The sequence below is a fragment of the Lutra lutra genome, chromosome 14, assembly GCF_902655055.1.
Source record: "Lutra lutra chromosome 14, mLutLut1.2, whole genome shotgun sequence".
Classification (NCBI taxonomy): domain Eukaryota; kingdom Metazoa; phylum Chordata; class Mammalia; order Carnivora; family Mustelidae; genus Lutra; species Lutra lutra.
In genome coordinates this window covers 4,838,223-4,864,609 of record NC_062291.1, presented here as the reverse complement: position 1 = coordinate 4,864,609, position 26,387 = coordinate 4,838,223, and the positions used below count along the sequence as shown (strand labels likewise).

At 46.0% G+C, this 26,387-nt stretch overlaps 1 protein-coding gene across 3 annotated transcripts in view; it reads right to left on the bottom strand.

The window, feature by feature from the left end:
- The window catches only part of MAP3K21 (mitogen-activated protein kinase kinase kinase 21), a 56,913-nt gene extending 31,669 nt beyond the window's left edge, over positions 1-25,244 (bottom strand). For 2 of the 3 annotated variants that reach the window (XM_047702630.1, XM_047702632.1), the window contains exons 1-4: positions 24,098-25,244; positions 8,393-8,573; positions 3,910-4,058; positions 2,241-2,416 (exon numbers count right to left, since the gene is read on the bottom strand). In XM_047702630.1, coding sequence (XP_047558586.1) covers positions 2,241-2,416; positions 3,910-4,058; positions 8,393-8,573; positions 24,098-24,920 — 1,329 coding nt within the window. In that variant the 5' untranslated portion in view covers positions 24,921-25,244. The remainder of the gene's footprint in view (positions 1-2,240; positions 2,417-3,909; positions 4,059-8,392; positions 8,574-24,097) is intronic. The other variant, XM_047702633.1, reaches the window with a different exon arrangement.
- Positions 25,245-26,387: the final 1,143 nt, after the last annotated feature.

Genomic DNA, 26,387 nt, shown 5'->3' with positions numbered 1-26,387 from the left:
GAGGGAGATGTGGGATGCCAGGACACAGTCCATCCAGTGAGTCCCAGTAAGAGAACAGAGCTGGGCAGCACTAACCGTCAAGGAGTCGGCACCCATGAAGTGGGACCAAAAGTGAGGGAGGGGAAAGTCTTCTGGACAGAGAAGAGAATTTACACCAAGACCTAAGGTCAAGAGCATGGTGTCAGAGGAACCAAAATTAATTCAGTATGATTGTGACAAAGTGTCCTAAATCTGTCAGGACAAAGGAAATTCATAAGGAAAGGGACTGGCCATTGAAGAAGGATGCTCAGATCTGCACCGGAAGTGGTGGTGAGGGGAGCAGCGGGGAGGTGGTGAGTGAGGACCACGGGGACGAGGGCAGGGATTCCCACTGATGGGCTCTGTCACATAGGAGACCACCAGAAACATCTTCCAAGAACTCTAGTCTGGATAGCTATGAGAACAGCAATCCCATTATTTAAAAAAATTTATTTTATTTTATTTTTTATTTTATTTTTTATTTTTTTAATTTAATTTAATTTAAATTTGAAGAGTAGGTTCTGACTTCAGTGTCTCTTGGGAAAGGGATGCCAAGATACATAGCCGGCCCCTCTTAAAAACTTGTCAGTGAGATCCCAAATCCCTAGCCTGGCCTTCTAAGGACCTCGAGGATACAGACTGTCATATCCCTCTTTGTACCCCAGGACTCTAACACTGCTCCCAGCCCACAGTGCACAGTCAACACATTTGCTGGGGAAAACAAAACAATAACAAAATGTAACCTTGAAATTGAGACCAACGTCCTCACAGAAACATTTTTAAATTACATGTATTTTTAAGAAAACAAGTTGCACCTTGGGGAATACCTACGACAAGCCTTGTATAAATTCCCAGTTCAGCAAGACAACGGTAGATGTCGGCTGCTCGAGAGCAGAATGTGGGCCTACGTTGTCTTGGTATCGCCACAGTACTGTGGCCATAGTTTCTCAAACTCAAGAAAGGCTTACGCACATATACTCACACCACAACTTGCTAGTCCCGCTCCTGCCCTGACCTTTGCACTTGGGCTGACTGCAGGCCTTTGAGATGTAAAAGTCTAGAGATGTAACACAGCCCACTACAGAAGGCCAAGTAGCTTTACCGTGGGGTAAACAGGAATGGGCCCGTGGACTCTATTGAGCAAAGCAATACCGCCTTCTTCAAGAGAATTCTACCATTTTAGAATCACAAATGTATGAGGCATAAAAATTCCTCCCTGGACAATGACACGGCTTCATAAAGGTTAGCGAGAGCCTGCAATGTTGGTCTTTGTCCGGACACTGACTGCACATACAACAGAATTTAACCTGTTGAACAATTACACACTCGAGCAGAATAAACCTTGATTCATTGAAACACTCAAGTGCTACAAAGGTGTCTTTAAAAAAGTGAGGACTGCCGCTATAGCACAGAGCCCGGCCGTCCATGACGGCGGGGTCCTTCAGGGCTGTGAGCCTGGTCTGTCACCAGGGGGGACCATTCGACCTGAACTCACTCCCCAACCATCTGCCTTCTGATCCCGTGTGCCCTCCCGTCTCACGTGTCCTGCACATGGTGGCAGCCTTGCCACGTTTAACATGTATGTTTATTTTGTGCTGCTTCTTAAAATATACAAACCAACCAGAGCTTAACTCATCATATTAAAAGTTCAAAAATTACACACTCTTCCAGTTTCTCTGACAAAGCAATGCTTTGGAGATAAAAGGTTGGGTGTGGGGGAGGGGGGTTGGGGAGGAGGAGGGCTAGCATAAAAAAAGGCTTTAACCAAAAACTGTAAAAAGACACCTTTCTTTTTTTTTTTTAGCTGTATTATGTGAGTCACCATACAAAAAGACACCTTTCAGACAAAATGTGACTACTGAATATAGAATATTATATGATACTAAGAATTGCAATTGCTTTTTAAGATAATAATGGCAAAAAAGTTATTTCTAAAATTCTTACCAGTTAGAGATGCATATTGAGGACTTAAAGGTAAAATGACATGAGTCGAGGATTTAATTTAAGGTACTCCATTTTTAAAAAATGATGATAATGGGAAAAAAGATGAACAAAATGACAAAATATTGACAATTACTGAAGTTGGTTAATTTATCCAAAGGGCTTAGTATGCTATTCTCTTCTTTTTAAAAATTTGTTTTACTTTTTAAAAATTCCCCTAATAAAATGTTTTCCATAATCTTCACAAATGTGGGTACATTACGCAACGACAGATTGCTCACCTTCTCCTTTGTTCTCAGTTCATCGAACATTTGTTGAATTTCCAGCTTCCAGTCATCTTGCATGGAATGAAAAGATTCTTGAGGCATTTCGGTCATAACCGTCCCTTCAATAGCTGTCAGTTGTTCAAGAATTAAGGCAAATGAAGGACGAATGTGGGGGTCTTGTTGCCAGCACTCTAAAATCAACAAGAACCACATTAATTCCATTTCTCAGCATAGTTTGGATTATCAGCCCATGCTGATGGTGTCTGCTGGAGATTTTAAAAGCCAACTGATAATGGTTTTGAAAGTTTTATTCTACACAGTGACCAGGTCGGTGGCATGCATAGTATTTACTATTAGATAAGCCTCCTGTTGTTTATCTTCTAGGACGTTAATATGTGGGTGTGGGCCATTTGTGCCTTACAGTGAACTCTGTTTCAGGAGCCTAGGCTGCTCTAGCCAGGGGATGTACAGGTACAAAGTTCTAGAACTCGACCTAAGAAAACTAAAGTTTCTAAAAGGTTATAATCACAAGAGAGGTTCTAAGAAATGGCCTAATAACGAAGGAAGGTAATTAGCTGCTGGCAAAAGGAGTCAGTTAATTTTTAAAAGACAAGAATGAAATAGATAAGGTCATGGCAAAACCGTGCTGGTTAGGATCATAAAACATTTTTGATCATGAGGTAGAATTTAAAATAGCAGAAAGGAACCAACTAAGCTCTGTCTTTGAGTGCTACTGGTGTACTTGGTGAAAACTTCATTACCAATTGTCTGAATTTTGTACATAATCGAGTCACTGATACAACTAGATGGGTGTTTTTTTTTTTTTAAAGGTTTTTATTTATTTATTTGACAGAGAGAGATCACAAGTAGACAGAGAGGCAGGCAGGCAGAGAGAGAGAGAGAGGGGAAGCAGGCTCCCTGCCGAGCAGAGAGCCCGATGCGGGACTCGATCCCAGGACCCTGGGATCATGACCTGAGCCGAAGGCAGCGGCTTAACCCACTGAGCCACCCAGGCGCCCCCTAGATGGGTTTTTAAAAAGTAACTTAATCCCTCAGTACTTTACCTTACATCTTAGAGTGAAGAAAAGGTTTCTAATTCATAAAACAGTATAGTTGCTTACAAGCATTTGTATATTAGAATCCTAGAAATTACTTTTTTTCATTTCATTTATTTATTTAACAGAGAGAGAGGGGGGGCACAGCAAGAGAAGGAACACAAGCAGGGGGTGTGGGAGAGGGAGAAGCAGGCTCTCCACTAAGCAGGGAGCCTGATCCGGGGCTCGATCCCAGGCCCCTGGGATCATGACCTAAGCCGAAGGCAGACACCCAAAGACCGAGCCATCCAGGCAACCCTAGAATCCTAGAAATTACTCTTTCGCTTAAAAAAATAGACAGACAGGGTACCTGGGTAGCTGAGTGGATTAAGCCTCTGCCTTCAGCTCAGGTCATGATCTCAGGGTCCTGGGATGGAGCCCCGCATCAGGCTCTCTGCTCAGCAGGGAGCCTGCTTCCCCCTCTCTCTCTCTCTGCCTGCCTCTCTGCCTCCTTGTGATCTCTCTCTCTGTGTCAAATAAATAAATAAAATCTTTAAAAAAAAAAAGCCCTTAAAAAAAAATAGACAGACGTTCTCCTGAGTGAGTCCCGTTGCCTCCACAGACATACAGAAACTGAGGTACACAAATACCTTTCATGAGCTTGGCAAACGGCTCCGGGCAGGTGGATGGAATGGGCAAAGTAAGCTTATTGACGGCCACTCCATAGGCCACGGCAAGCCCGTCGATGCCACGGTAGGGGACTTCTCCCGTGAGCAGCTCCCACAGCAGGACTCCATAGCTGCAAAGTAAAATTGCCATAAAGTCACATGGGTTAAATGATGTCTGTTCCTTACAACCTAAGTGGTGGGATAAATGCATCAGAGCCCTCATCCAGCTCTGATTAAGAATCTTCTCTTCCAACAAAACCCTTAAGTGGCACTTACCCCAAGATGGGAAGGGGGCAAACCCCTTTCAGCGAACCTCCCAAACCCATGTATGTACACACCTTCCCAGAAGTCAGTTATGCATTCATGACAGGAAGTGAAACTATCCACAATATTGCTGAATAGTTACTGACAAATAAATCTGCAGGGGCCTCCTTGTGCCGCAAGTTGCACAAAACACCTCTTCTTTGTAACTTTGTATCCATTATTACCTTAGTTTCCCTTTATCCTCTTCAAAGCATAAAGTACAAATTATCTTTCATTAATACATAAAATAACACTCATTCCAGACACCCCATGAGATTTTAAATGGAAACACACAGGCATATAACCAACAGTCGTATTTATTTGCTTTACTTCTACTAACATAATTCGTACAGTCCAATTTACTTTTCTAATTTTTGAAAACATCATTAGATTTAAGTTTTTTAAAAGTCTGAAATTTAGAGTAGTAACTTGATTCTCATTTCCTATGTTTGTTGCTTACATAGAACATTAAAGCATCGTTTTAAAGAGAGCAGACAGAAGGCAGTAAAATACGCCTAAAGGAAAGGCAGAACAGCTCAAAATAACTCCAAAAAAAGCATTGAAATTTGGCTATGGAATTGATGTCTGAGTCTCCTTTGATTACCTCCTGATCGAAAGGGATGTGGATACTCGGAGCATCTCGGCTATAATAGGACAAGCTGTCTCTGAAGACCTGGTCTGGAAAGAGCTGGAAGCTCTCCAGACTCCAGGTTCAGGCCACCCCAGATCTGACAGCCTCTCATTTAAAGACCTCGCCATTAGAGCCAGTGGGAATCTAGACTATCTACTGAAGACGTTCAGAATAAAAATGTAAAAATGACATAATGTGCCCAGTCAGTGGGGTCTGGGGATCCTCCCGATGATGTTCTACCAGCTCTGAGTGAAGGTGTATGAGTCCCAAGGGCCCTCAGTCCGGCTCCTTCCCTGAGCAGGTGGAGTAACAGGGCACCTGGTAAGACAGCCGAAAGACAGCTGGATCTGGAAGCTCAAGACTTGACCTTGGTTTCGGCTCAGGTCATTATTTCAGGGTCATGAGTTCGAGTTCCATGTCAGGCTCTAGACTCAGCACAGAGTTTGCTTGAGTTTCTCTCTCCCTCTGCCTCTGTTCCTCCCTACCCCATGCTCACATACCCTCTCAAGTAAATAAATCTTGCAAAGGAAAGGAAAGGAAAGGAAAGGAAAAGAAAGGAGAAAAGAGGAGGGGAGGGAAGGGAAGGATCACTACTTACTAGCTACGTTTCCACTCACAAAGGCCTTAACAGCTGATAGTGAAGTAGGTGATCTATTCAGTAATAGCGATGTCTACTCTACCACCTCAAAGCACTGTGTTACATCGAAAAAAGAGAGAATATATAATATAGTGCTTTTAAATTATATAACGCTATAACTATTAACAATTAAGTTGAAACCAGTATTTTCCAAAGGTAATTACCAGTTTAGGTTCTTAAAAGTTATCTACATTATGGTGCCTTAGCAGAGACACTTTAATTGCGAGAATAAGTAAATGTAACTCATAGATCAATTAACAAAAATCACCTCAGAGCAGGAGATATAAAACTCCTGCAGATAACTGAAAACTGTCTAAATTCAAAGCCACTTCCTTGCTCTTCTCATTGGCACATAACAAAACTAAAATAATAACAACAGCATAACTTTGTTTCTTGGGAGTTTCAGCAAACAGAATAACTCAAAACAGGTCATGTTTCTAGAGAGCAGAGGGCTTACGTTAAAAACCCATATGGAGAAAAAAAAACAACATGGAAAAAATAGAACTATTTTGATGGGACTATTTGCAGAATGTAATGCATTTTCTCCGAACCTGGGCAGGATACAATATAAATAAGGTTGTCTCCGAAGAACTCAGACAGCTTGCGATTCCGGGAGGGCTGTGCTTACAGGAACCTGGCTCCCAGGCCTGGGATGCTGAGTATAGCTACTGACTAGCTTTATAACCCTGAGGAAATGTCCTAATGTCCCTGTGCCTTGGTTACCTGCTCTGTGGAAGTACAGTCATCTCAGGAGATACTGTGAAAATTCAGTGATGGCTCTAAGTTACTTTGTGCTGTAGTAACCATGAGGGAGGAAGAAGGGCAAGAAACGATCAGTGAACACACTAGTTAACGTCCTAGTCCGTATGCTAGTCCACCCGTCCGCTGCGCAGAGAACCGTAACCTCTCTTGAATGAAATCGTTTTTATGTGAATGTTATAACAGGAGATTCTAAAGCAAAGAAGTGTGCAATTCAGAAGGGGGGAAGGGGGAGACTTCCCACCCTTTGCATCCTGACACCCCAGGGCTCCAATGTGCGTTACTGGATTAATGCATTCTCCAGGTGGGTGGGGATGCTTGGCTCCACAACCAGGTGGCTCTAGATGTCAGTAGTTTCTACTCCTTTTCCACGGAATTTCATGCTTTTTTTTTTTCTTCCTAACACCTATTTTGTTTTCAGCTGCCAACTTTTACCAACTAAGCAACCCTCTCCCCTCTTCCAATTAGCTGCTTTTACTGAAAATCGGACAATTGGACTTGTAAAACAGAAATAAACAGATTTGGGAATAATCAATGAAACTAAAGGGCAGGAGCGCCTGGGTGGCTCAGTGGGTTGAGCCGCTGCCTTCGGCTCGGGTCGTGGTCTCAGAGTCCTGGGATCGAGCCCCGAATCGGGCTCTCTGCTCAGCGGGGAGCCTGCTTCCTCCTCTCTCTCTGCCTGCCTCTCTGCCTGCTTGTGATCTCTCTGTCAAATAAATAAATAAAATCTTTAAAAAAAAAAAAAAGAAAGAAACTAAAGGGCAGCCTACGGAATGGGAGGAGATACTTGCAAATGACAAATCTGATAAAGGGTTAATGTCCAAAACTATAAAGAACTTATCAAACTCAACGCCCCCCCAAAAAAAAATCCAATTAAGAAATGAAATGGACAGAAGAGATGAATAGTCATTTTTCCAAAGAAGACATCCAGAGGGCCAACAGACACATGAAAAGATGGCCAACATCATTCATCATCAGGGAAATACAGATCAAAAATCACGATGAGATACCACCTCACACCTGTCAGAAGGGAGAAAATTACTAACACAGGAAACAACAGGTATTGGCGAGGTTGTGGAAAAAGGGGAAACTCTTACACTGCTGGTGGGAATGCAAGCTGGTGCAGCCACTCTGAAAAACAGTATGGAGGTGCCTTAAAAAGTTAAAAATATAACTATCCTATGATCCAGCAATTGTACTACTGGGTATTTCCCCAAAGGATTCAAAAATACAGATTCAAGGGGGTACATGTACCCCAATGTTTACAGCCGCATTATCAACGAAGCCAAGCTGTGGAAAGAGCCCAAGTGCCCATCAGCTGATGAATGGATAAAGATGTATGCATACAACGCAATATTACTCAGCCTTCAAAAAATGAAATCTTGCCCTTCGCAATGAGGTGGATGGAGCTACGCTAAGCGAAATAAGTCAGAGAAAGAAAAATGCCATATGATTTCAGTCATATGTAGAATTTAGGAAACAAAACAGATGAAGATATGGGAAAAAGAAAAAAATGAGAGAGGGGGGAAGCAAACCATAAGAGATCCCTTTAAAAAAAAAAAAAAGGTTTTATTTATTTATTTGACACAGAGAGAGAGAGAAAGTGAGTGAGAGACTACAAGCCGGGGGAGAGGCAGAGAGAAAGGGAGAAGCAGGTTTCCCACTAAGCCGGAAGCCCGATGTGGTGCTCGATCCCAGGACCCTAGGATCGTGACCAGAGGCAAGGGCAGACCCTTAATGACTGAGCCACCCAGGCACCATAAGAGACTCTTGAGGATAGAAGACAAACTGAGGGTTGACAGAGGGAGGTGGGTGGGGGAGGGGCTTGATGGGTGATGGGCATTAAGGAGGGCACTTGTGATGAGCACTGGGTGTTACGGTAAGTGATGAATCCCTCAATTCTACTCCTGAAATCAAAATAAATGAATAATAAAAAATATTTATTGATATGCAATCACCATTAAAAAAAAAAGAAAGAAACAGATTTTGAGAGAAGATCTCTCCAATGAACGTACAGAAGAAAAAGCCTGTATTCTCTGTTCCGCTCGATTCCTGAAAACCCTGGGACTCATCTACAGGGAGTGCGGCAACCAGTTTCTGCAGCCGTCTACAAGAGCGAAAAGTGGGGTGCTTACCTCCAGATGTCACTTCCCTTAGAAAACAGGGAAGACTTGATGACTTCCGGCGCCATCCAGGCATAGGTGCCCGCTGCACTCATCTTGGTCGTCCTGTGCCATTCTCTCGCCAGCCCAAAATCTGTAATCTTCAACGTTTTATTGCAGAAATCATCGTGCTCTATCTTCTCAAGCAGCAAAACTAAAAAAAAAAAAAAAAAAAAAAAAAAAAATTCAAAGGTGGGCTATTTTCATATTGTTAAAATTTTCTGGTCACACTGTTTCCTTGATATCGAAGGCGCAACCTTCAGCTCAGTCAGCAGCGTAAATGAGAATGGGCTTGTGTTCTGCCATCTTGCCTTACATTATCTGTGCCATAATCTTTACTGGGTCACTGGTGCCTGCAGTTACAAGTGAAAAAAAAAAAAAAAAAATCAACATTGCTTAGCACTCTATGAATGCTTCTCTTGAGAGAAAGTAAATGATTTCTAGGGGCAAGAAACATTACTGAGACATCACGGATGGGGTCAGAAGTCTGTGAGAGTTTCCCTGGTAAGAATACATTGTTTTCTTCCTATAAGTTAGGTCCTGATTTAAATGCAGAGCCCTTTGGTTTTCTTTTTCTATTACGCTCAGTTAGCCGGCATGTCGCACATCATCAGTTCTTGTTAGCTGCGTGACACCCAGTGCAGAGCTTTCTCTACCGAAGGCATTCAAGAGTATCACAGGCAGGTGACTCGACACCATAAATTATTATTAAATAGGATCTTAGAGTAAACTTGCAAAATGCTTAGAGATTTTTAACTCATAAAGTGTTTTATGAGCTAGGATTGCTTTACTAAAGCTCAAAATATAGCAGGAAGCAGAAACTTTAGAGAAATGTCATCCGGACAGTAGTTTTCCTCACCCCCCCCCAGCCTCCGGACAAAATACAGACCCCTCGAGAGCCACTTCTGGTAGCAGAACTCCCACCACAATCCCCGCCAAAGTCACCTCTGACTTCTCCACCAGACAGTTAGCTCTGAGAGAGTGAGTGTATGAAAGAGAGAGAGAGAGAGAGAGAGGAAGCTGGTATGGATGGGAGGACGATGGGGACAGACATGTTCAATTCTCATTCGTAGTCACCTGTCCACTCCGTGTCTCATCTTATTCAGAGCAGGAGCTGAAGGCTCTCAAACGAACACAACATGCACATTCTTTTTTTTTTTTTTTTTTTAAAGATTTTACTTATTTATTTGACAGACAGAGATCACAAGTAGGCAGAGAGGCAGGCAGAGAGAGAGGGGGAAACAGGCTCCCTGGAAAGCAGAGAGCCTGGTGTGGGGTTCGATCCCAGGACCCTGGGATCACGACCTGAGCGGAAAGGAGAGGCTTTGACCCACTGAGCCACCCAGGCGCCCAACACACACATTCTTATACTTGCCCTGTGCTCATGCTAGTCCCACCTAATACAAATGACAACAAATATAGTAAGAGAGTTGCTAACAAATGCAGAGTTTTCCTGTATGCCTTGCACACATCCATGATTTCATTCAATCGTCATAAAAATCCCAAGGGATGGGCCTTCATTATCTGAAGACAATCAGTACCAAAAAAATAAAGCCACAGAATGAATCCACTGAAACAGTAATCCAAATTTCATTGTAAACAAGGCAAACGGAGTATTGTTATTCAGGTTTTATCTTAAAAAATAAAATGAAAATAAGTCTTTTTCATCGTTTGGTTTTTTAAAGAAAGGATGTTTACGTCATTGTTGTAACCATGTGCTAACTCTTGGAAGGATAAAAACAAAACACACAGGGGATGTCCTTTAGAATAAATTCTCCAAACAAAACTGAAGCAAGGCATAAGACATTCTCCTTTTTTGATTTTTGGAACATGATCCTAAAGACGACCATTTTCCCAGATGTTAGTTATAAGAATAACGAGCATTTACCAAGTACATTCATTCTGTGTGTCAAATGCACTTAACAGCTATTTCAATCATGAAATCCACACCGCAGTACAATAGGTATTTACTATTTACTATTCTGTGCTTCACAGATAAGGGAGCCGAGACACAGGTGTTGCGCAAGCGTCCAAGGTCACGGCTGAGGAGCAGCGACGCTCTTGAAGCAGTCTGACCCCAGAGACACACACTCCTAACCACGGTGGCATTGCTCGGAGGGTGGCTTTTATCAGGTTCTCAGGAGAGCTTTCTGTATCTGTTGGAAATCTCTCTCCATTCAGGTGCCTGTTCTGTTCTTTCTGATTTCCTATCGTTGCAAGATCACCACCTGATCCCCGTGGAGGGACTGCGGGGTGGTGAGGAAGGACGTGCACTGCTTGGCCACACTGCTTGGTTCAGATTCCCCGCTTCTGTTTCTTTGCCTGTCACAGGAATCATGATAGCGAGGTTGTAGGGAGCAAGAGATAAATATATAACAGTGTTTGAAAGAGTGTTTTGAGCCGAGCACACACGCACGCGCACACACGTACATGCACACACCCCCTTTATCAATATGTTCAAAAGTGTTATTAGTAATACATCTTTCCAAATCACTTTCATGGACTTCAGGGAATCCTCTTATCTTTCCCAAGACTTGAAATTTCACTCTGCAATGGATTCGTATTGTGTTTGCATCATATCGTCAAATATTTATACTATTAAATGGTCATAAAAGTCGAAGAGTTAATGCAACGGAGAGAGCCAACACTAGATTCCAACAGCAAGAGGTGTTTGAGTGGGGACTGGCACAGGTGGCCAATACTGAATGATTACTGCTGTGTTGTAACATTTCTTTCCCCAACTGACGTTCAAACTGTGGGATTTAGAGAGCAAGGCCCCCCGCTCTACTTTTACATCCGTTACGTAGATGACAGTTCAGCTTTAAGATGGTTTATGTGCCTGCCAATGGTCACACAGTTGGGAAGCAGCAAGGCCAAAATTCTACTGTTTCTCCTGCTTATAATCTCAACACTATACTATAAAGAGAAGGTTGGAGGGGGGCTGGTGGGGAGACTCACTTCCGTTTGGAACAGCCTCTTATGCTTTCTGCCCATCTATACTGTACCTATTCTCAAGGCCCGGCTGCCTTGGGAAAACCTTGTGGGGCAGCCTACAAAATAGTGACTATTTCATCTTCCCGGTCAGTCATCACCCACGTATTATGTTGTTTTGTCCGTTATTTTTTTGTCTAAGACTTATTGCCCTAAATCATATACGAAACTACCTAATCCTAGGAGCTGCACTTTACAGGTTTCCCCTGTGTCCCTCTACATTGACTGCTCCATGGAAGCATGGACAATAGTGATAATTGCCACCAGTGCCTACACGGAAAACACTGCCTCCCACTTACCGGTCCTCTTCTATGGTAGTCGTTTCACACACTGGACATCGCATTTCACCCTCACACAGTTCTGTGAGGTGGGGATCGTCATCTCCAGCTTACAGTCTGGATATGTGATCCAAAGCACACGGCTACAACTCAGAGCCAGGTTCCAGACCCCATGGGCAGACGGCTTCCCCAGCCTTCCGCAAAACTGAGAACGCTGCCAGTTGCAGGAAGGGAGCAAAAGGACCCAGTATTTCATTTTGCAGATTGCTTAAAAGATTAATTTTGAACTTCCCTTCCTTCCACATCAGCTTAGGGCATATTTCTTTCTCAGTCCTTACTCTTATATGAAGAAAAGCAAAACATCTAGTCCTTGAAAACCCTAAGTACTTAAGCCACAGAAACAAACAAAAAAAATCAAATAATCAAATAATCGCAGTGTGACATTTTCCCACTTATAACACTGCTAATTTCACTTTTAAACAACGGTTATTTTTACCACCAAAAAGAACCCCAAATCAATGATCAAAATGGCCTGTAGTTCTATCAACCTTTGTTTTCCAAGACATTTTCGCGTGTGTCCTTCACTCTTACAAACATCCACCTAGGGGGGCTTGAGGAAGCCCTGATTAAAATAGGCATAAAAAGGGGCGCCTGGGTGGCTCAGTGGGTTAAGCCGCTGCCTTCGGCTCAGGTCATGATCCCAGAGTCCTGGGATCGAGTCCCGCATCGGCCTCGCTGCTCAGCAGGAAGCCTGCTTCCCTTCCTCTCTCTCTGCCTGCCTCTCTGCCTACTTGTGATCTCTCTCTGTCAAATAAATAAATAAAATCTTAAAAAAAAAAAAATAGGCATAAAAATCCGACTGTCCCTCCCCAGGCCCCAGGAAGGCCTGGCAGCCCTTGAGAAGCAAAGTCCAAGAATGCCCCCAGATAAGTGAAAACAGAGATAAAAGTGAGAACTAACAACAAAACATTTAAAACTAATCACTTTCTAAATAAATGTCAGGGCACAACGTGCTATGAGCAGCCTTTGTATCGATGGTTTCTGAGCGTCCCTCCCCCCACGCCCACCCCAGTCCAGATTTCCACGGGAGCTAAGTGCCTCCACACTTTGCACAGAAAACAAGTTAAAATAACACTGTGATAGCCAAGCGTTTAGAGTTCCATGAAAGGCCCATTGTTTCAGATTTTATTTCAGAGGTGTTCGGCAGAATTCCTGAAATTCCTTATCTTTTGGGCAAAGTGACCGAAACCAAAAATAGCCAGTGTCCCGACAGGTAGCTTCAGGCACCTGGCCAGGTTTCAGCCTGGGGACTCCGGGTTGGCAGCCAACTTCCGCTTCCTGCTGTGCCCCAGGAAGGGCCCCAGCACACCAGCCCGCCACCAGAAGGTATAATGTACAGACCAGGCACATAAACTTTTTTGGCCACAGAAATGGTAAAATTCTTGTGGGTAACCTAGCGACGGGTGTTGGAGCCCCCTTTTGTGAGACTTCAGTGAAGATTTTTGACCCTTGTTAGCCCTGTTCTCGAACAATCAGCCTTTACAACCTTGTACTTACTCTACTTATTCAACCATGAGGCACATGGTTTCTCCGGCTCCTTTGAAGTTCCACACTGCTATTTTCAGAATTATAGCATATAATGTATATATTTTTTTAAAAGCAATCACGCTGTATCCGTTCTATTTTCTCAACATTTATGGGATTGCTGTGTCCAAATTCCATTTGAGGCAAATGGGTTAGTTTTCAATTAATCTTTAACTAAGAATATATTATAAAAAAAAAAAGGAGTAAGGAAGCAAATGGGTTTGAGGAAAAGCAAAATGTGGGAGAATATAGTATTAATGAAGATAATTTTCTCAGCTAAAGGGAGGTTGCTCTGAGAATTTCAAGTCTGAAAACGAGTGCCTGCAGGGGATAAGCACTAGGCCCGCGCCACCACATTTGGCATCAGTACTTCCCATCTGTCCTTCACTGGTACCACCTGTCTCCCCCAACCTGCACTCTACTCACTCTCTCCAGTCTATGGAGGCAAACGCAAACTTTCTCCCTGGCCTTCAAGCCCCTTCTGGACCTCACTGGAAATGACCTCTCCAGATGCTGCATCCTCTACGATGAAGCCTGCATCTTAACAATTTTGTGTATTGCTGGCCACCTCTGGAAAACACAACATTGTATCCCGGTGTTCGTTGCGTAGAACCCTCTCCCCTCCCACCTTCCATGAAAACCACATGGGGGGGGCACCCCACTTCCTGCATGTGTGTCAGGGCACCGGCACCGCCTTCCCACTGCCGTGCTAACTGGGAGACCACTTCAAGTCCGTTAGCCTGTACAATCTCCAATTCCCCTTCTCTTTAAAAAAAAAAAAAAAAAAAAAAAAAAAGGGCAACTTCCTCACTCTCCCCCCGGTCCAATATTCCAGGAGTCAATAAATACCTTCTCCCCTTGGGTACCTTCCCACATGACCACAGCTAGAAGTTCCCATTTTTAATGCCCTGAAGTTCTATCATCATGTCTCACCCTACCTGTTCCTCTCATCTCTCTGATTAAATTATAAGCAACTAGAGGACAGAATCCACACCCAATGAATGTTCTGTATTTGATTTACTGATGCTACACACAAGCCGTTCATATCTGTTAAGTGAATGGGTACATAGATAGTATACGGGGGAAAACGGAGTATGAAGAAGATGAGTTACCAGCTTTCTCACAGGAAGTCAGCTGCTACGACAGAAAACCAACTCGCCTCTGCACTCCCGAAACAGTATTAGGAAACACAGACCATTTTAAGGAGAATTATTACAACAGAATAGTTGTTTTGAATTCCAGTCCGTCTGTGACATTTGACCTCGTTGATCATTCTTCCCTGAAACACGTTTTTCCCTGACCTCCAGAGCATCCACGGCTCCCTGGGGCTCCCATTCTCTTCTAACCACTCCTTTTTCTGATTCCTCCTATCTCCCTGATCTCTAATTACTGCAGACCACCAGGACTAGAGCTGTGGATCTCTGGTCTTTCTATCTACCCACTCCCCAGCTAATCTCAGCCCACCTCAGGGCTTTAAATACCATCCGGACACAGATGACTCCCAGATTCACCTCTGCCCTGATTTCCCTTCCATCTCTCTTCCATGCTGCAGCCAGCACATTCTGCTAGAAAGTAAGGCAGATCCCAGTCCTCAGTCCGAAGCTCTCCACGGTGACGGTAAAGTCAAAGGTCTTGCAAGACCTGCCCGACCTGACCCCCCACCCCCTCCTGTCCTGTTCTCCTTCAGTCCTCTCCTGCCATACTGGCCTCCTGCTTTGGGGATTTTGCGGTTGATGATGACACGTGCCCTCACGTCTTCAGGTTTTCCTGATCAGCCACCTTTTCTGGAAGGCCATCCTTACCCATCTCACATAAAACCCCAACCGCTCACCTCAACAGACTCACCTCTTTGATCCTACTCTTTCAGTTTTCCTACTAAAGCACTTCCCCACTCTCCAACATGCTACATCTCTACTATTTCTCGGTGAACATCTGTGTTGCTTACTGGAACGTAACTTCTGGGAGCGGAGGAAAGCATTTCTGCTTTGCTCACGACCGAACATCAGGAGCCCCGGAGGGTTCCTGGCCCATTGTACACGTCCATAAACGGCTGCTGCATGAATGAATGAGTTGGCTTGCTGAATACAAGAAGACGGACTTCTCTGAAGAAAATAGAGATGTGATTGCCTAATATAGAGCTTCACCTTGCTCTTGTACCAGAAAGAAAAGCCACCGTACAAACCTTTTTATGGACACATACCACGCTCCGTTTTAACAAGAAACCTTTTTACATTTCACTGTGTGTAAATCTAGTTCAATATTTGTGTCCCCTCAGTATTTTCACCAAGTAGGTGCAAAGCAAACTGAGGGAGGAAGTCTTCGACAGTATCCTATGCTAGTATATTAGTGAACAGAAATTCATATACCTGATATTATGTGATTCAACATTTGCAGAAAACCTGAAACTAAATAAACTCCTTCATATCGCCTTGAGCCAGTAATGACTCAAACATTCCTGTATGCAATCAAGATACTTCCCCACATGGCGTGTGATTTGGTCTTTTTCCAATAGCTTAGAAAAGCAACTGGTAATGAAACCCGGTAGTGAAACAGTTACAATAGCAACATAGTACTTCATGCCTCCTCCTTGACCCTCAACTTATCAAGCCAAGTTACCAGCGGACCTGCCAAAGCGCGCAGATGGCAGCACTCCTACAGAGAACAAAGCTACAGACTGTTTCCTCATACTGCTGGCTGGCCCCAGTCAAGCAAATTAGCCACATCAAAAAGACCCTCACCCCTGTGCAAGATGAACAAATATGTGATTACCCGGCACTATATATTGCTGAATGACTAATAATAATGTTCTTAAGATGATAGAGAGCTGTAGAAAACTGTTAAGTATCGATGAGTTCACACACACACAAATGAGATATTTAAAGCACTCAACGTGTTCCTAAACAATATATAAAAATGAGCATAGTCACCAACTTCCACTGAGATTGTGTCTTACAGTTTTCTAAATACTTTAACATAGGCCAGGTGTTGGCAAACTATATCCCATGGGCCAAATCCCATGCCTATTTTTGTATATAAAGTTTTATTGGAACACGGTCACATTCAATTTCACATACTGTCTGTAGATGCTTTGGGCTACAACAGCAGACTTAACCAGTTGCAAGAGAGACCTTATGGTCCACAAACTCAAAAATATTTATTATCTGGATCTTCATAGGGAAAGTGTGCCAACCCCGGCAGTACACTGTCTCACTTTATCCTCACATCACCTTATTCAGGAAGTCAGGGCTGTGAACCCACAGCTGCTTCAGCTGTGGAGTCAGAGGGCAAACCTCAGACACCACAATGACACTATTCGTCACCCAATGTCAAAGGAACAAATGCTTAAAGAGATTCCCTTCCCCAGAGACACAAACCCAGAAAAAGCTACCCACAGTCTCACCTGGTGCCTTCTATGACCAACTGTGCAATTTCATCAGACACTTAACCAGATCTGAAATGCAGTCTGGGTTCATGGAAGGATTTATATAGATCAACCCAGAGAACCCTCAGAAGGAACCCAAAATCTGGCCCTTTGAATAGCAGTTTCCAAACTTGGCTCTGCTTTTAAGGCATCCAGAAGATTTCTAAATATATATATGTTCTTGGGGCATCTGAGTGGCTCCGTAAGTATCTGCTTTCAGCTCAGGTCACGATCCTACAGTCCTGGGATCAAGCCCTGCATCTGGCTCCCTGCTCGGCGGGAAGCCTGCTTCTCCCTCTCCCACTCCCCCGGCTTGCGTTCCCTCTCTCATTGTTTCTCTCTCTGCCAAATAAATAAATAAAAATCTTTAAAAATATATATATATGTATATATATTGCTTCATCAAAAGCTCAGATGGATTAATGGAGGGATAGGGTTAGATCTGTGTTAAAACAAGTCGATAAAACACAAATTGTGGAATCTGGGTGGTGAGGATGTAAGTGCTCACTTCAAGCTTCTTCAATTTCATATTTCAATATTTTATAAATAAAATATCGGGGGGGGGATTCATTGCTTGTTCCCAACCAAGGTCAACTAAATCAGAACATCCAAAAGTGAGACAGAGAGTTTTATTTTTTAAAAGCTCACGAGAAGCTTCTGATGCTAGTGTAGGAACAACTCCTCCAGAGTCTCATTCTTTCCCAACAGAACTGATCACCTAGCCTTGGGGGGGAGGGTCTCAAAGTAGGGACCCTTGGGCAACCCTAAGGTAGCAAAAGATTAAATATAGAAGCAGATATGAACATCCATTGGTCTTCTCTTAAGTCTGGCATCAAAGTGAGCTTCGAAAGTGTAAAGCAGTGCCACTCTCCTTTCTAAATTTCTTTGGGAAAATAAGACTTTTCTTCCATTAAAAATGCTATGCTGGGACGCCTGGGTGGCTCAGTTGGTTGAGCAGCTGCCTTCGGCTCAGGTCATGATCCCAGCGTCCTGGGATCGAGTCCCACATCGGGCTCCTTGCTTGGCGGGGAGCTTGCTTCTCCCTCTGCCTCTGCCTGCCATTCTGTCCACCTGTGCTCGCTCTCTCTCCCTCTCTCTCTGACAAATAAATAAAATCTAAAAAAAAAAAAAAAAAAAAAATGCTATGCTAACATGTCATGGGTCTGTTATTTTTATATTATTAAGCATTTTTAAATGTATCATGTTAAGTTTCTAACTCGGTAAACACCAGCAGCTATCACTCACGTAAACAAGAGTTCCTTGCAGGCCTGATAACACACACTTGAGAACTGCTCATCTGGGCGACAAATGGAGAAGATAAATGCTGAGTCTCCAGGATTAGAGGCTCTGGATTCAGCTCTCTGAAAAGGGAGCTTCACAGAGGCAATCAAACCCCGGCTTCATTCTCTCCGCCTATAAAATGGGAATAAAATACCAACTTCGAAAGTTGCTGAGAAGAGTAAGTGCGGATCGAGGCTGGGCAGCACCCAGTGCCTGGTAAGCTCGAGATGCTCGCGAGCTTGTGCCTGAGACCATCCCTTCAGTAAGGCAGTGAAGCAGTATTTGGAAAAGATGAATTCTTAAAAATGACGAAATTCGCACTGATTGGAAGTCCCCCGTACAAATGTGTTTCAAGCGCCACAACGAAACCAGCACAGCTCTGCCGGCCTGTCTGGGAACCCTTCCCCTGCCCCCCAACACTCCTTTATGGGGGTGTTTCACCTTGTGGGAGGGCCTGAGGGCTGGGGAGGGTTTGGACTGAAAATCGTCAGCCTGGCCTGGTAAATCTTGTCACTGTTTTCTAACCCTCGTGAACCAGAGGGAGAAATTGCTCTAAACCAACTCACCAGATGAATATTGATTATAAAAATCTAGGTTCCAGTCGTAAATGATAAACAGTTTACGTCAAACCAGTGTCTAAGAATTTTAATGTTTACTGCCCTACTGATAACCTGTGGTAGCACAGTCGTAAAGCAAATTACCCCAAGCTTATATTTTTCTTTTCTGTAGAGGTGTTAATCTCCCAGCAGAGCAGACCACTTTCCTCCCCAAAACCTCCCGTGGTTGGCTCTTGTTGTGGGGCTCTCTGTGTTAGGATGGCGTTCCAGTCGCCCACCCACTCCCTGCTGGCTTCCATGCCTGTTTCCTTCCCAGAAAACCCCTTGTCTCTCTTTCCTTCTAGCTGCACCCAACTACTCTCAGTTCCCTAAAAAAAGCCCTATGTTTTCATGCCGGTTTTCCCACAAATGCTTTTGATGGGTTGAAGAAGCATCAAACAGATGTTCCCTCCGGGACTCTGTCCATACCCCAGAGAGGAATTCAGCAGACAGCTTCAGAAATCAAGAAATTCGGGCTCAATGACATTACACAACTTGTCCAAGGTCACACGTCGAGAACATGACGACACCAGTAATTGAACCCAGGTCTCAAGGACTTCGAAGGCGACGTTTCCTGCCGGTGACTGCACCTTTCCAGAGAAGTTCAACACCTGCAACCTGCGTGCTGGTGCGAGAGGAGAAAGCAGGGCTCGCAGACACCTTCTGAAGTGGACGGAGGGGTCTTCCTCCTCCTCGTTCCTTCACGTGCTCTGATACACTTGACGATGACTGCAGACGTGATCAGGCGTGTACAGGGATGACTGAGTTTGCATAATCCTGAACCAAATAACGGACCCCCGCTCTTATAACTAGAAAGAAATGAGTGGTGGCCTAGTTTTTTTTTAAATATGTAAGTATGAAAATGGTAGGGGATGACGTGGGGACCGTTTGTCATAGCTATTCTTCTAAAAATATATCCTTTAGCTTTTTTGTTTATAAGAAGCAGGTTAGCTTTTGCCATCACTGGGGCATCTGTGCTGACCTCCCGGTGCCCCCTGGAGTGGGAAGAGGCCGTGGCATGAAGCTACACGTCTGCAATAAAAGAACCGACGAGAGGGGAAAGAAGACCTATGTCTTTTAACTGATAACAGTGTAATTAATAGTTCCTCCAAATCACCTCAATGAGCTATTTAAGCACCTTATTTGGAGATTACATTTCCTAGAATTTTCTCAAATAGTTCCTTTATTTACACTGTATTAATGAGAAAATTTTTTCAAAAAATTATATCCCTTTTGTAGTTTTAGTAAGAGCTCTAAACTGCATTTGCTACTAAATGTAACTATGTCTATTTATCGACTGTAAATGCCATTGCAGATAATAATACATATAAGAATTATTCCCCCAGAAGGCTTAAAAAAAAAAAAAAAAGCAAGCTAAAAAGGCGCTTACTCATTGAAATAAAAATATAAAAGTAAGTAGGGATCAAAATTTGTGGTTCAGGGGCGCCTGGGTGGCTCAGTGGGTTAAAGCCTCTGACTTTAGCTCAGGTCATGATCCCAGGGTCCTGGGATGGAGCCCCTAGTCAGGCTCTCTGCTCAGTGGGGAGCTTGCTTCCTCCTCTCTCTCTGCCTGCCTCTCTGCCTACTTGTGATCTCTGTCTATCACATAAATAAATAAAATCTTAAAAAATACAATTTGTGGTTCAGTTTCTCCTGGAATGTTTATTTTTGCTAAAACCACCACCACCAGTACAACACAGTAAGCACTATTAAAACAAAACAAAACAAAACGAAACAACAGAAAAAAACACATTATGCCACACAATCTTCTTTCAATACTGAATTATGCCAGAAAAACACAGACTAAATTCTAATAATTCAAACCAGCCTCAGTAAGTCACATACCATACTAGTTTATCTTCACTCCTCCGAGGTAACTTCCCTGAAAACCACTCCCCGTTCCTAGCACCCTGGGTGAAACCACCGCATTCTTTGAAGGGTGCCACCTCGACAGCCTTTACATGGGCCAATTTCAAGTCCATCCTTCAGAGCAGCCGGAGGAATCTTGTAAACACAGCATCAGATCCCACCTGTCCTCTGTACAGAACTCTCCCAGGCTCTGGACAGATGGCACTGAGAGTGGGACACCCGTAGGTCACGGCCAGAAGCCCCACAGTGACGACCTCTATTCCTCTCTCTGCTTCAGCCTCCCAGCTTTCCCTCCACTCCCCAGGAAGTGAGGGTCCTTACCCTCCACCCTCCCTTTGCCTGGATCTTCGCTGGACTTCTCCTTCTTCCTCACCCACATCTCTGTGTCACTCCTCAGAGCGTCTTCTGTCCACCACCCAGTCTCACGGGCGTCCTCATCCTTGGCCCCACCACCATCTACCCCCACGATGCTTACTAGTATCTGACACTGCATGGCTACCGTCTAGCTTTCCCACGAGACTATGCCTGATGCCAAAGGGGATGCGGTCATCTGGTTCGCCCCCGTGTCCCCAGGGTCCAGAAGTGGCTGGGGGGTGAGGGGAGGCTCAAGACATATTGAACAAATGCACAGTGATTTTTCTCTCTTCCCTGCATGCACAGAGAACTGGCCATGTTCACAGGAACCCAGCATTGTTTCATACTCCTCTCTTGTTTTTGCACATAGACAGACTTAGCACAGTATTTTCTACACAATTCTCATCCAGGGAGTGCCAGGGCCTAGCACTTAAGCAAAATGATGCTTAAATCTTTTTGGGTTTGGGTCATTGGGTTCAACTTTCAATCTCTTACTGTTAGAAAAGGAACAAAGTTGTTTGTACCATCAAAACACAGCTCTTATTTCAACATAAACACTGTCTCCCACATACGATAAAACTTAAAAGAAGACCAAAGAGAAAAGAGGAAAGAAAACATGTCAAGAACCATATCTTCCTAGGACAAACTTAAACATTTGTTTTAAACAATAATTTCAACTAACGTGGCTCCAGGTCGTTTTACACTGGCTCTTTGTGGACTCCAGAACGAAGATAAAATTCAATATTGATTTTTAAAACCTTGTTTACATTATCATTAACTCACTACCACCATTAGCAAATAACCAATAAATTCAAACAAAACACACTGTAATAGGGTTTCTGCTGTTCTCAAAAGTCTGAACAAGAAGTCATGGTTTCATGTACCACAAGAGAAGTCCCAAAGTGTCCACATTTATTCACTGAATTAACACCAGAGAGAGAGGATAAGGCACTGTGCTGGGCACTGTGATGTGCACATTTTAGGCTCTATGCAAAATGTGCCTGTTATAGTCATTAAAAACTATAGTAATGGTCATATTGTAACAAATATTTGGCTAGGCTAGTGACCAAGCCCATTATGTCTTTTTCAAAGTGCAAAAATTTAAAGCAAAGGCGACTTTGCTTGACAATTATAAAAATTAAAATGCTCCAGGAAGTTCGGTAATTTCTTCTGAGCGTGGAAAGTCTTTCAAAAAACTAAGTTGCAGCAAATAACCACCTCCAAATGACATATCTACCATCTCTGTTCTGCTGTTCAAGTCTCCTGCTGTCAATAAAAACCATTTAACCATGTTCTTATACCAGGGTCATGATATTTCTTTTTTCCCATTTAATAGTATTAATACTTTGAAAGTTCTTAATTCATATAAAAAGGTTATATTGGAACATGGATTAATCTACCCTTCTATGTGTTTAGGAACATTAGCAAACATGCCAATGGGACAGATCATAGGGACCTCACCTCAGACATTATCAAAATGCAACAAAACCAACTAAAAGTAATGAAAAAAATAATTGTTACAGGCCCTTTTGCTCTTTTGGCCTCAGGATCAGTCTAACCCTAACCGTTTGCCTGTGTTGGTAATTTGATGTCTTGTAACAGAATCGGTCTGCAGAAGCCAGGTCCCATGTACATCACAGAACTGCCACAAATGCCAAGACTGCCCAAGCAATGACGCTCTTTTTTGCTGTCCTTAAAATAACCTGGTTTTGCAGAATATAACCAGCAGAGAGGGGCTTGCAGGACATCACTGGTGAGAGAGCTTACAGGACCCACAGGGCACGCAGGCCTTGCTCAGTGGTAGCAAGCTAAACACATTGTTCACTGAAAGCACATTTTAGGAAATAAACACCAGCTGTAGGGGCTGAAGCACTGACAAAAATAAGTATATCGAAAACTGTGCTATGTCTTTATCATCCCACAGTCCAAAAGTAAACAATTCTGGAGTCCTTTATGTGTCCTCTGTTCGAACTCTAAGAATACACACTACTACTGCCACTCTCTAATGCCATATCTTGTTTGAATCTGCTTCTGACACTTGACCAGTTGTCATCTAAATTATAAGGTTATAATTTATACTGGGGGTTAGCAGGAGGCATAAAATAAAATCCAAAGCAAGTATCCAACGCTTACATGTAGTTACCAACACTTAAGTAACCTGATTCCCACAACGAAAGGGCCACCTTCATCATTTGCAAGTTAACTTTCCGAGCGGAAGAATTTCGAATAGGAAAAAGAATGTACACAAACATGAAACAAATACATCATTTCTTCTTGTCACTCTTCTTCCTGCAGACTTGGGGAAGGACAGTGTTTCCCTTTAGGTTAGCACCTGTCCTAGCAGGTTTTACCAGGTTGAAAGACATGCGGCGGTGGTAGGCCAATGCCAGTTCTGGCTGCATTTTTAATCTTTCATGCGATTTCATCCCATCCTAAGACTATGTACGAGGTGATCTTCAATGTTCAAGAACCAACTTTAAACGAGGATCCCATTAGGTCTTTTATAAAGAGGTGAAATTTAATAGGATTTGGGTTTAACTCATTTGTCAGTTCTCTATTGACAGCTAGAAAATCCACCCTGGTTTATAAACAAAGTAAAGGATACAGACCAGGTCTTCAAGAGTTCAAGTACTTGTGCAAGGACCCCACGCATGTCTAAGCCTACATGTGCATGCTGGCCTAATCGGTTGTTTCTTGCCTGGAGATGATCCACCAACACTCAAGCCACCAAACGAAGGATAAAAGCATAATTCGTGGGCAGAGATGTCTGAGTGAAAAGTCTTTGGAAATGTCAGGGGACATAAAGCCATATTTAAAGTGTAAAGAGTGACCTCAATTCAGCACCTGTAAAGCTGAAGGAAAGGAGGAGTTTGATGAAGTAGAGAAGGAGGGTCATGGGTTCCTCACAATCTCAGGAAGGCTTCGGTTTGCAGTTGCACAAAACGACCCACTTATTGTACCTAAAGGCCAAAGAGCACCCTGAGGTTTAGAAGATCCAGCTACTTTACAACTGTGTAGTCAGCAAGCAAGTCTGATCTGCATTTTTTTAAAAAGGCGCCCAAAAAGCAACAAAGCAAAGTCAAGGTAAGCGTCACCTGCCCCAAGGCAAGTAACCAAGGTCCAACTGGACCTCCGGGCCCCGGAAAGCGGGCACAGAGGGTGCTGCAGGCGTCGGGAGGCTGACCCCCGCCTCCTTCCACCTGGCTCAAGGCCGGGAGGGGCTGGCCCAGGACTGGCACCAAGGAGGGCTTCGCGGGGCGAGGCTGCGTCCCCCCACCTCCACCCCCACCCCCGGCCCACTTACTGTTGCTGGACTTGAGGTCCCGGTGCAGGATGGACACGACGGCCTCCTCGTGCAGGTAGAGCATGCCGCGGGCGATCTGCACCGCCCAGTTGACCAGCACGTGCGGCGGGATGCGGCGCGCGCGGCGCGGGCCTGGCGCGCGGGGGTCCGGGGCGGCGTTGGCGGCGGCCAGAGCGCGGTTGAGCGCTCCGCCGCGGGCGAACTCGAGCACCAGGCAGAGGTGCGGCTGCTGCAGGCACACGCCGCGCAGCTCGATGATGTTGGGGTGCCGCAGCATGGCGAAGAGCCGCGCCTCCCGCCGCACGCTCTCGGCCGCCGTCGCCGCGTCCTGCTCCGGGTCGCGGCGCGCCGCCTTCACCGCCACCTCCCGGCCCTGCCAGGTGGCGCGGTACACCTGCCCGAAGCCGCCCGCGCCGATGAGCTCCTGGAGCTCCAGCCGCTCGAAGTCGACGTGCGCGGGCGAGCCCGGCCGCGGCGGCGGCGGCGGGGGCGCGGGGAGGGCGGCCGGGCGGCACGGCGCCACGTAGTTGGCGGGGAAGATGCCGAGGCGCCGCTGCACCTGGCCGGCCCACCAGCCCTCGTCGCCCGACACGGCGGCGTCCTGCGACAGCACCTCCACCAGCTGCCCGCGCCGCAGGCTCAGCTCGTCCTCGCCGCGCGCCTCGTAGTCGTACAGCGCCGCCCACAGCCCCGCGCCCGCCGAGGCCGAGGCGGAGGCCGAGCCGCCGGAGGAGGCGGACGACGACGACGCGGAGCCGGCGGGGGCGCTCCGGGCCGGGGATACCGGCCTGTCAGCCGCGCCCTCGGCGCCCGGCAAGGCCATGGCGGGGCAGCCGGGAGGGAGACGGCGGCGCGGGCAGACGGGCTCAGCCTCCGGGGCGGTTGGGGGCGCGCATGGTCCGGCAAGGAGGGGGAGTCGGGGCTCGGGGACGCGGGGGTTCGCGGGCCCACCACCCGGAGGCCCCGCCACCCGGAGGCCCCGGCCTCAGCCCGCGTTCCGCCTGGTCCGCCTCTGCTGCTGCAGCGGTCCCCGCGGCCGCGGGCGCTGTCGCACCATGGTGGCGCGCTGGGCCTGCGGCGGGCCTGCGGCTGTGGCTGGGCCTCGCCGCCTCCCGGGCCCGCCCCTCCGGCCGCCCCGCCCCGCCCCGCCCCGCCCCGCCCGGCCAGGACCCGCCCAGCGCGCCGGCCCGCCCCGCCCCCTCGGGGCCCGCCCAGACCCGCGGGTCCCCGCCCGCCGCCGCTGCTTGCGGGCTGGGTGCACAGCACAGCACCCCTTAGGCCCGGGAGGCGGAACCGGCCGCGGCTGCACGAGGTTTTTCTAGAAAAATCAAGCCAAGGGAAAGGCTGTGGGGAGCCCACGATCCTCTAAAATGCAGGGCCCTGGCGAAGAGGACTCGGTGCTCTGAGGCGGGACGCGAAGGAGTAGGTGGCCGTCCGGGGAGAGTCCCTGTGCACCCGGACGGGCTGCAGAACGCGGCGGAGCGCGTCTCCAGACCGGTGTGCGCGTCTGCGGGAGTTCGAACCCCGGCCGGCCGCGCGGAACTGACCGGAAAACCCATCGCCGCGCCGTGAGCTGCAGGTGGTACAGGCCCGAGGCTCGTTCTCGTGGCGCGTCACCTAGCGGTTGCCTTTACTGCTCCCTCGAGTGGGGAAGGACCGCCTGTCTCCTGTGAAGCCGCAGGTGCAAGTGTAGGAGGCGTTGGCCACAACTGCGTGCTAGAGTCCTGAGCCGTCCGTATTCGCATAAACGGCGAGAAGAGCGAGAGAGTCGGTCCGCAGGACTCCGGAGGCCCCCCGGCCCGCCCGCCGGCGGTTCACCGCGGCGCACCTGGCGCTGCGCGCAGGACCAGTTGTGCGAAGGAACATTCCGGAGCAGGACCTCCACGCGTCTCGGTGCGCTCGGTGCGGGAACGGTGGCCTCCTAACACGGATGGGAAGGGAAGCTTAGATGTCTGGGGGCACGGATCGTTTCAAGTCTAGCGATAAGGAGGAGCTTTGGGATTTTCTTGTATGTACGTGTTTTCTTCTCTGTCATTTTTTCCATTATTATTTTTTTAAATCATCTTGGAGGGGTAGAAGCCCACCTCCTCTCCCTGCGTTGCTGAAAGGGCAGCAGTGCCCAGCCCAGACTCACGGAAACTCCCTTCTCCGCCTCCATGATCCCCGTTCTACCCCCATTTAGAGGTTCTGCCCTGATCGTGACAAGCCTGTACAGACGTGGAGCTCCGCTCTATATTGATGAAGATGTGGGAAGAACCGCTCCAGGTGCCAGCACTTCTCATTTAACTAA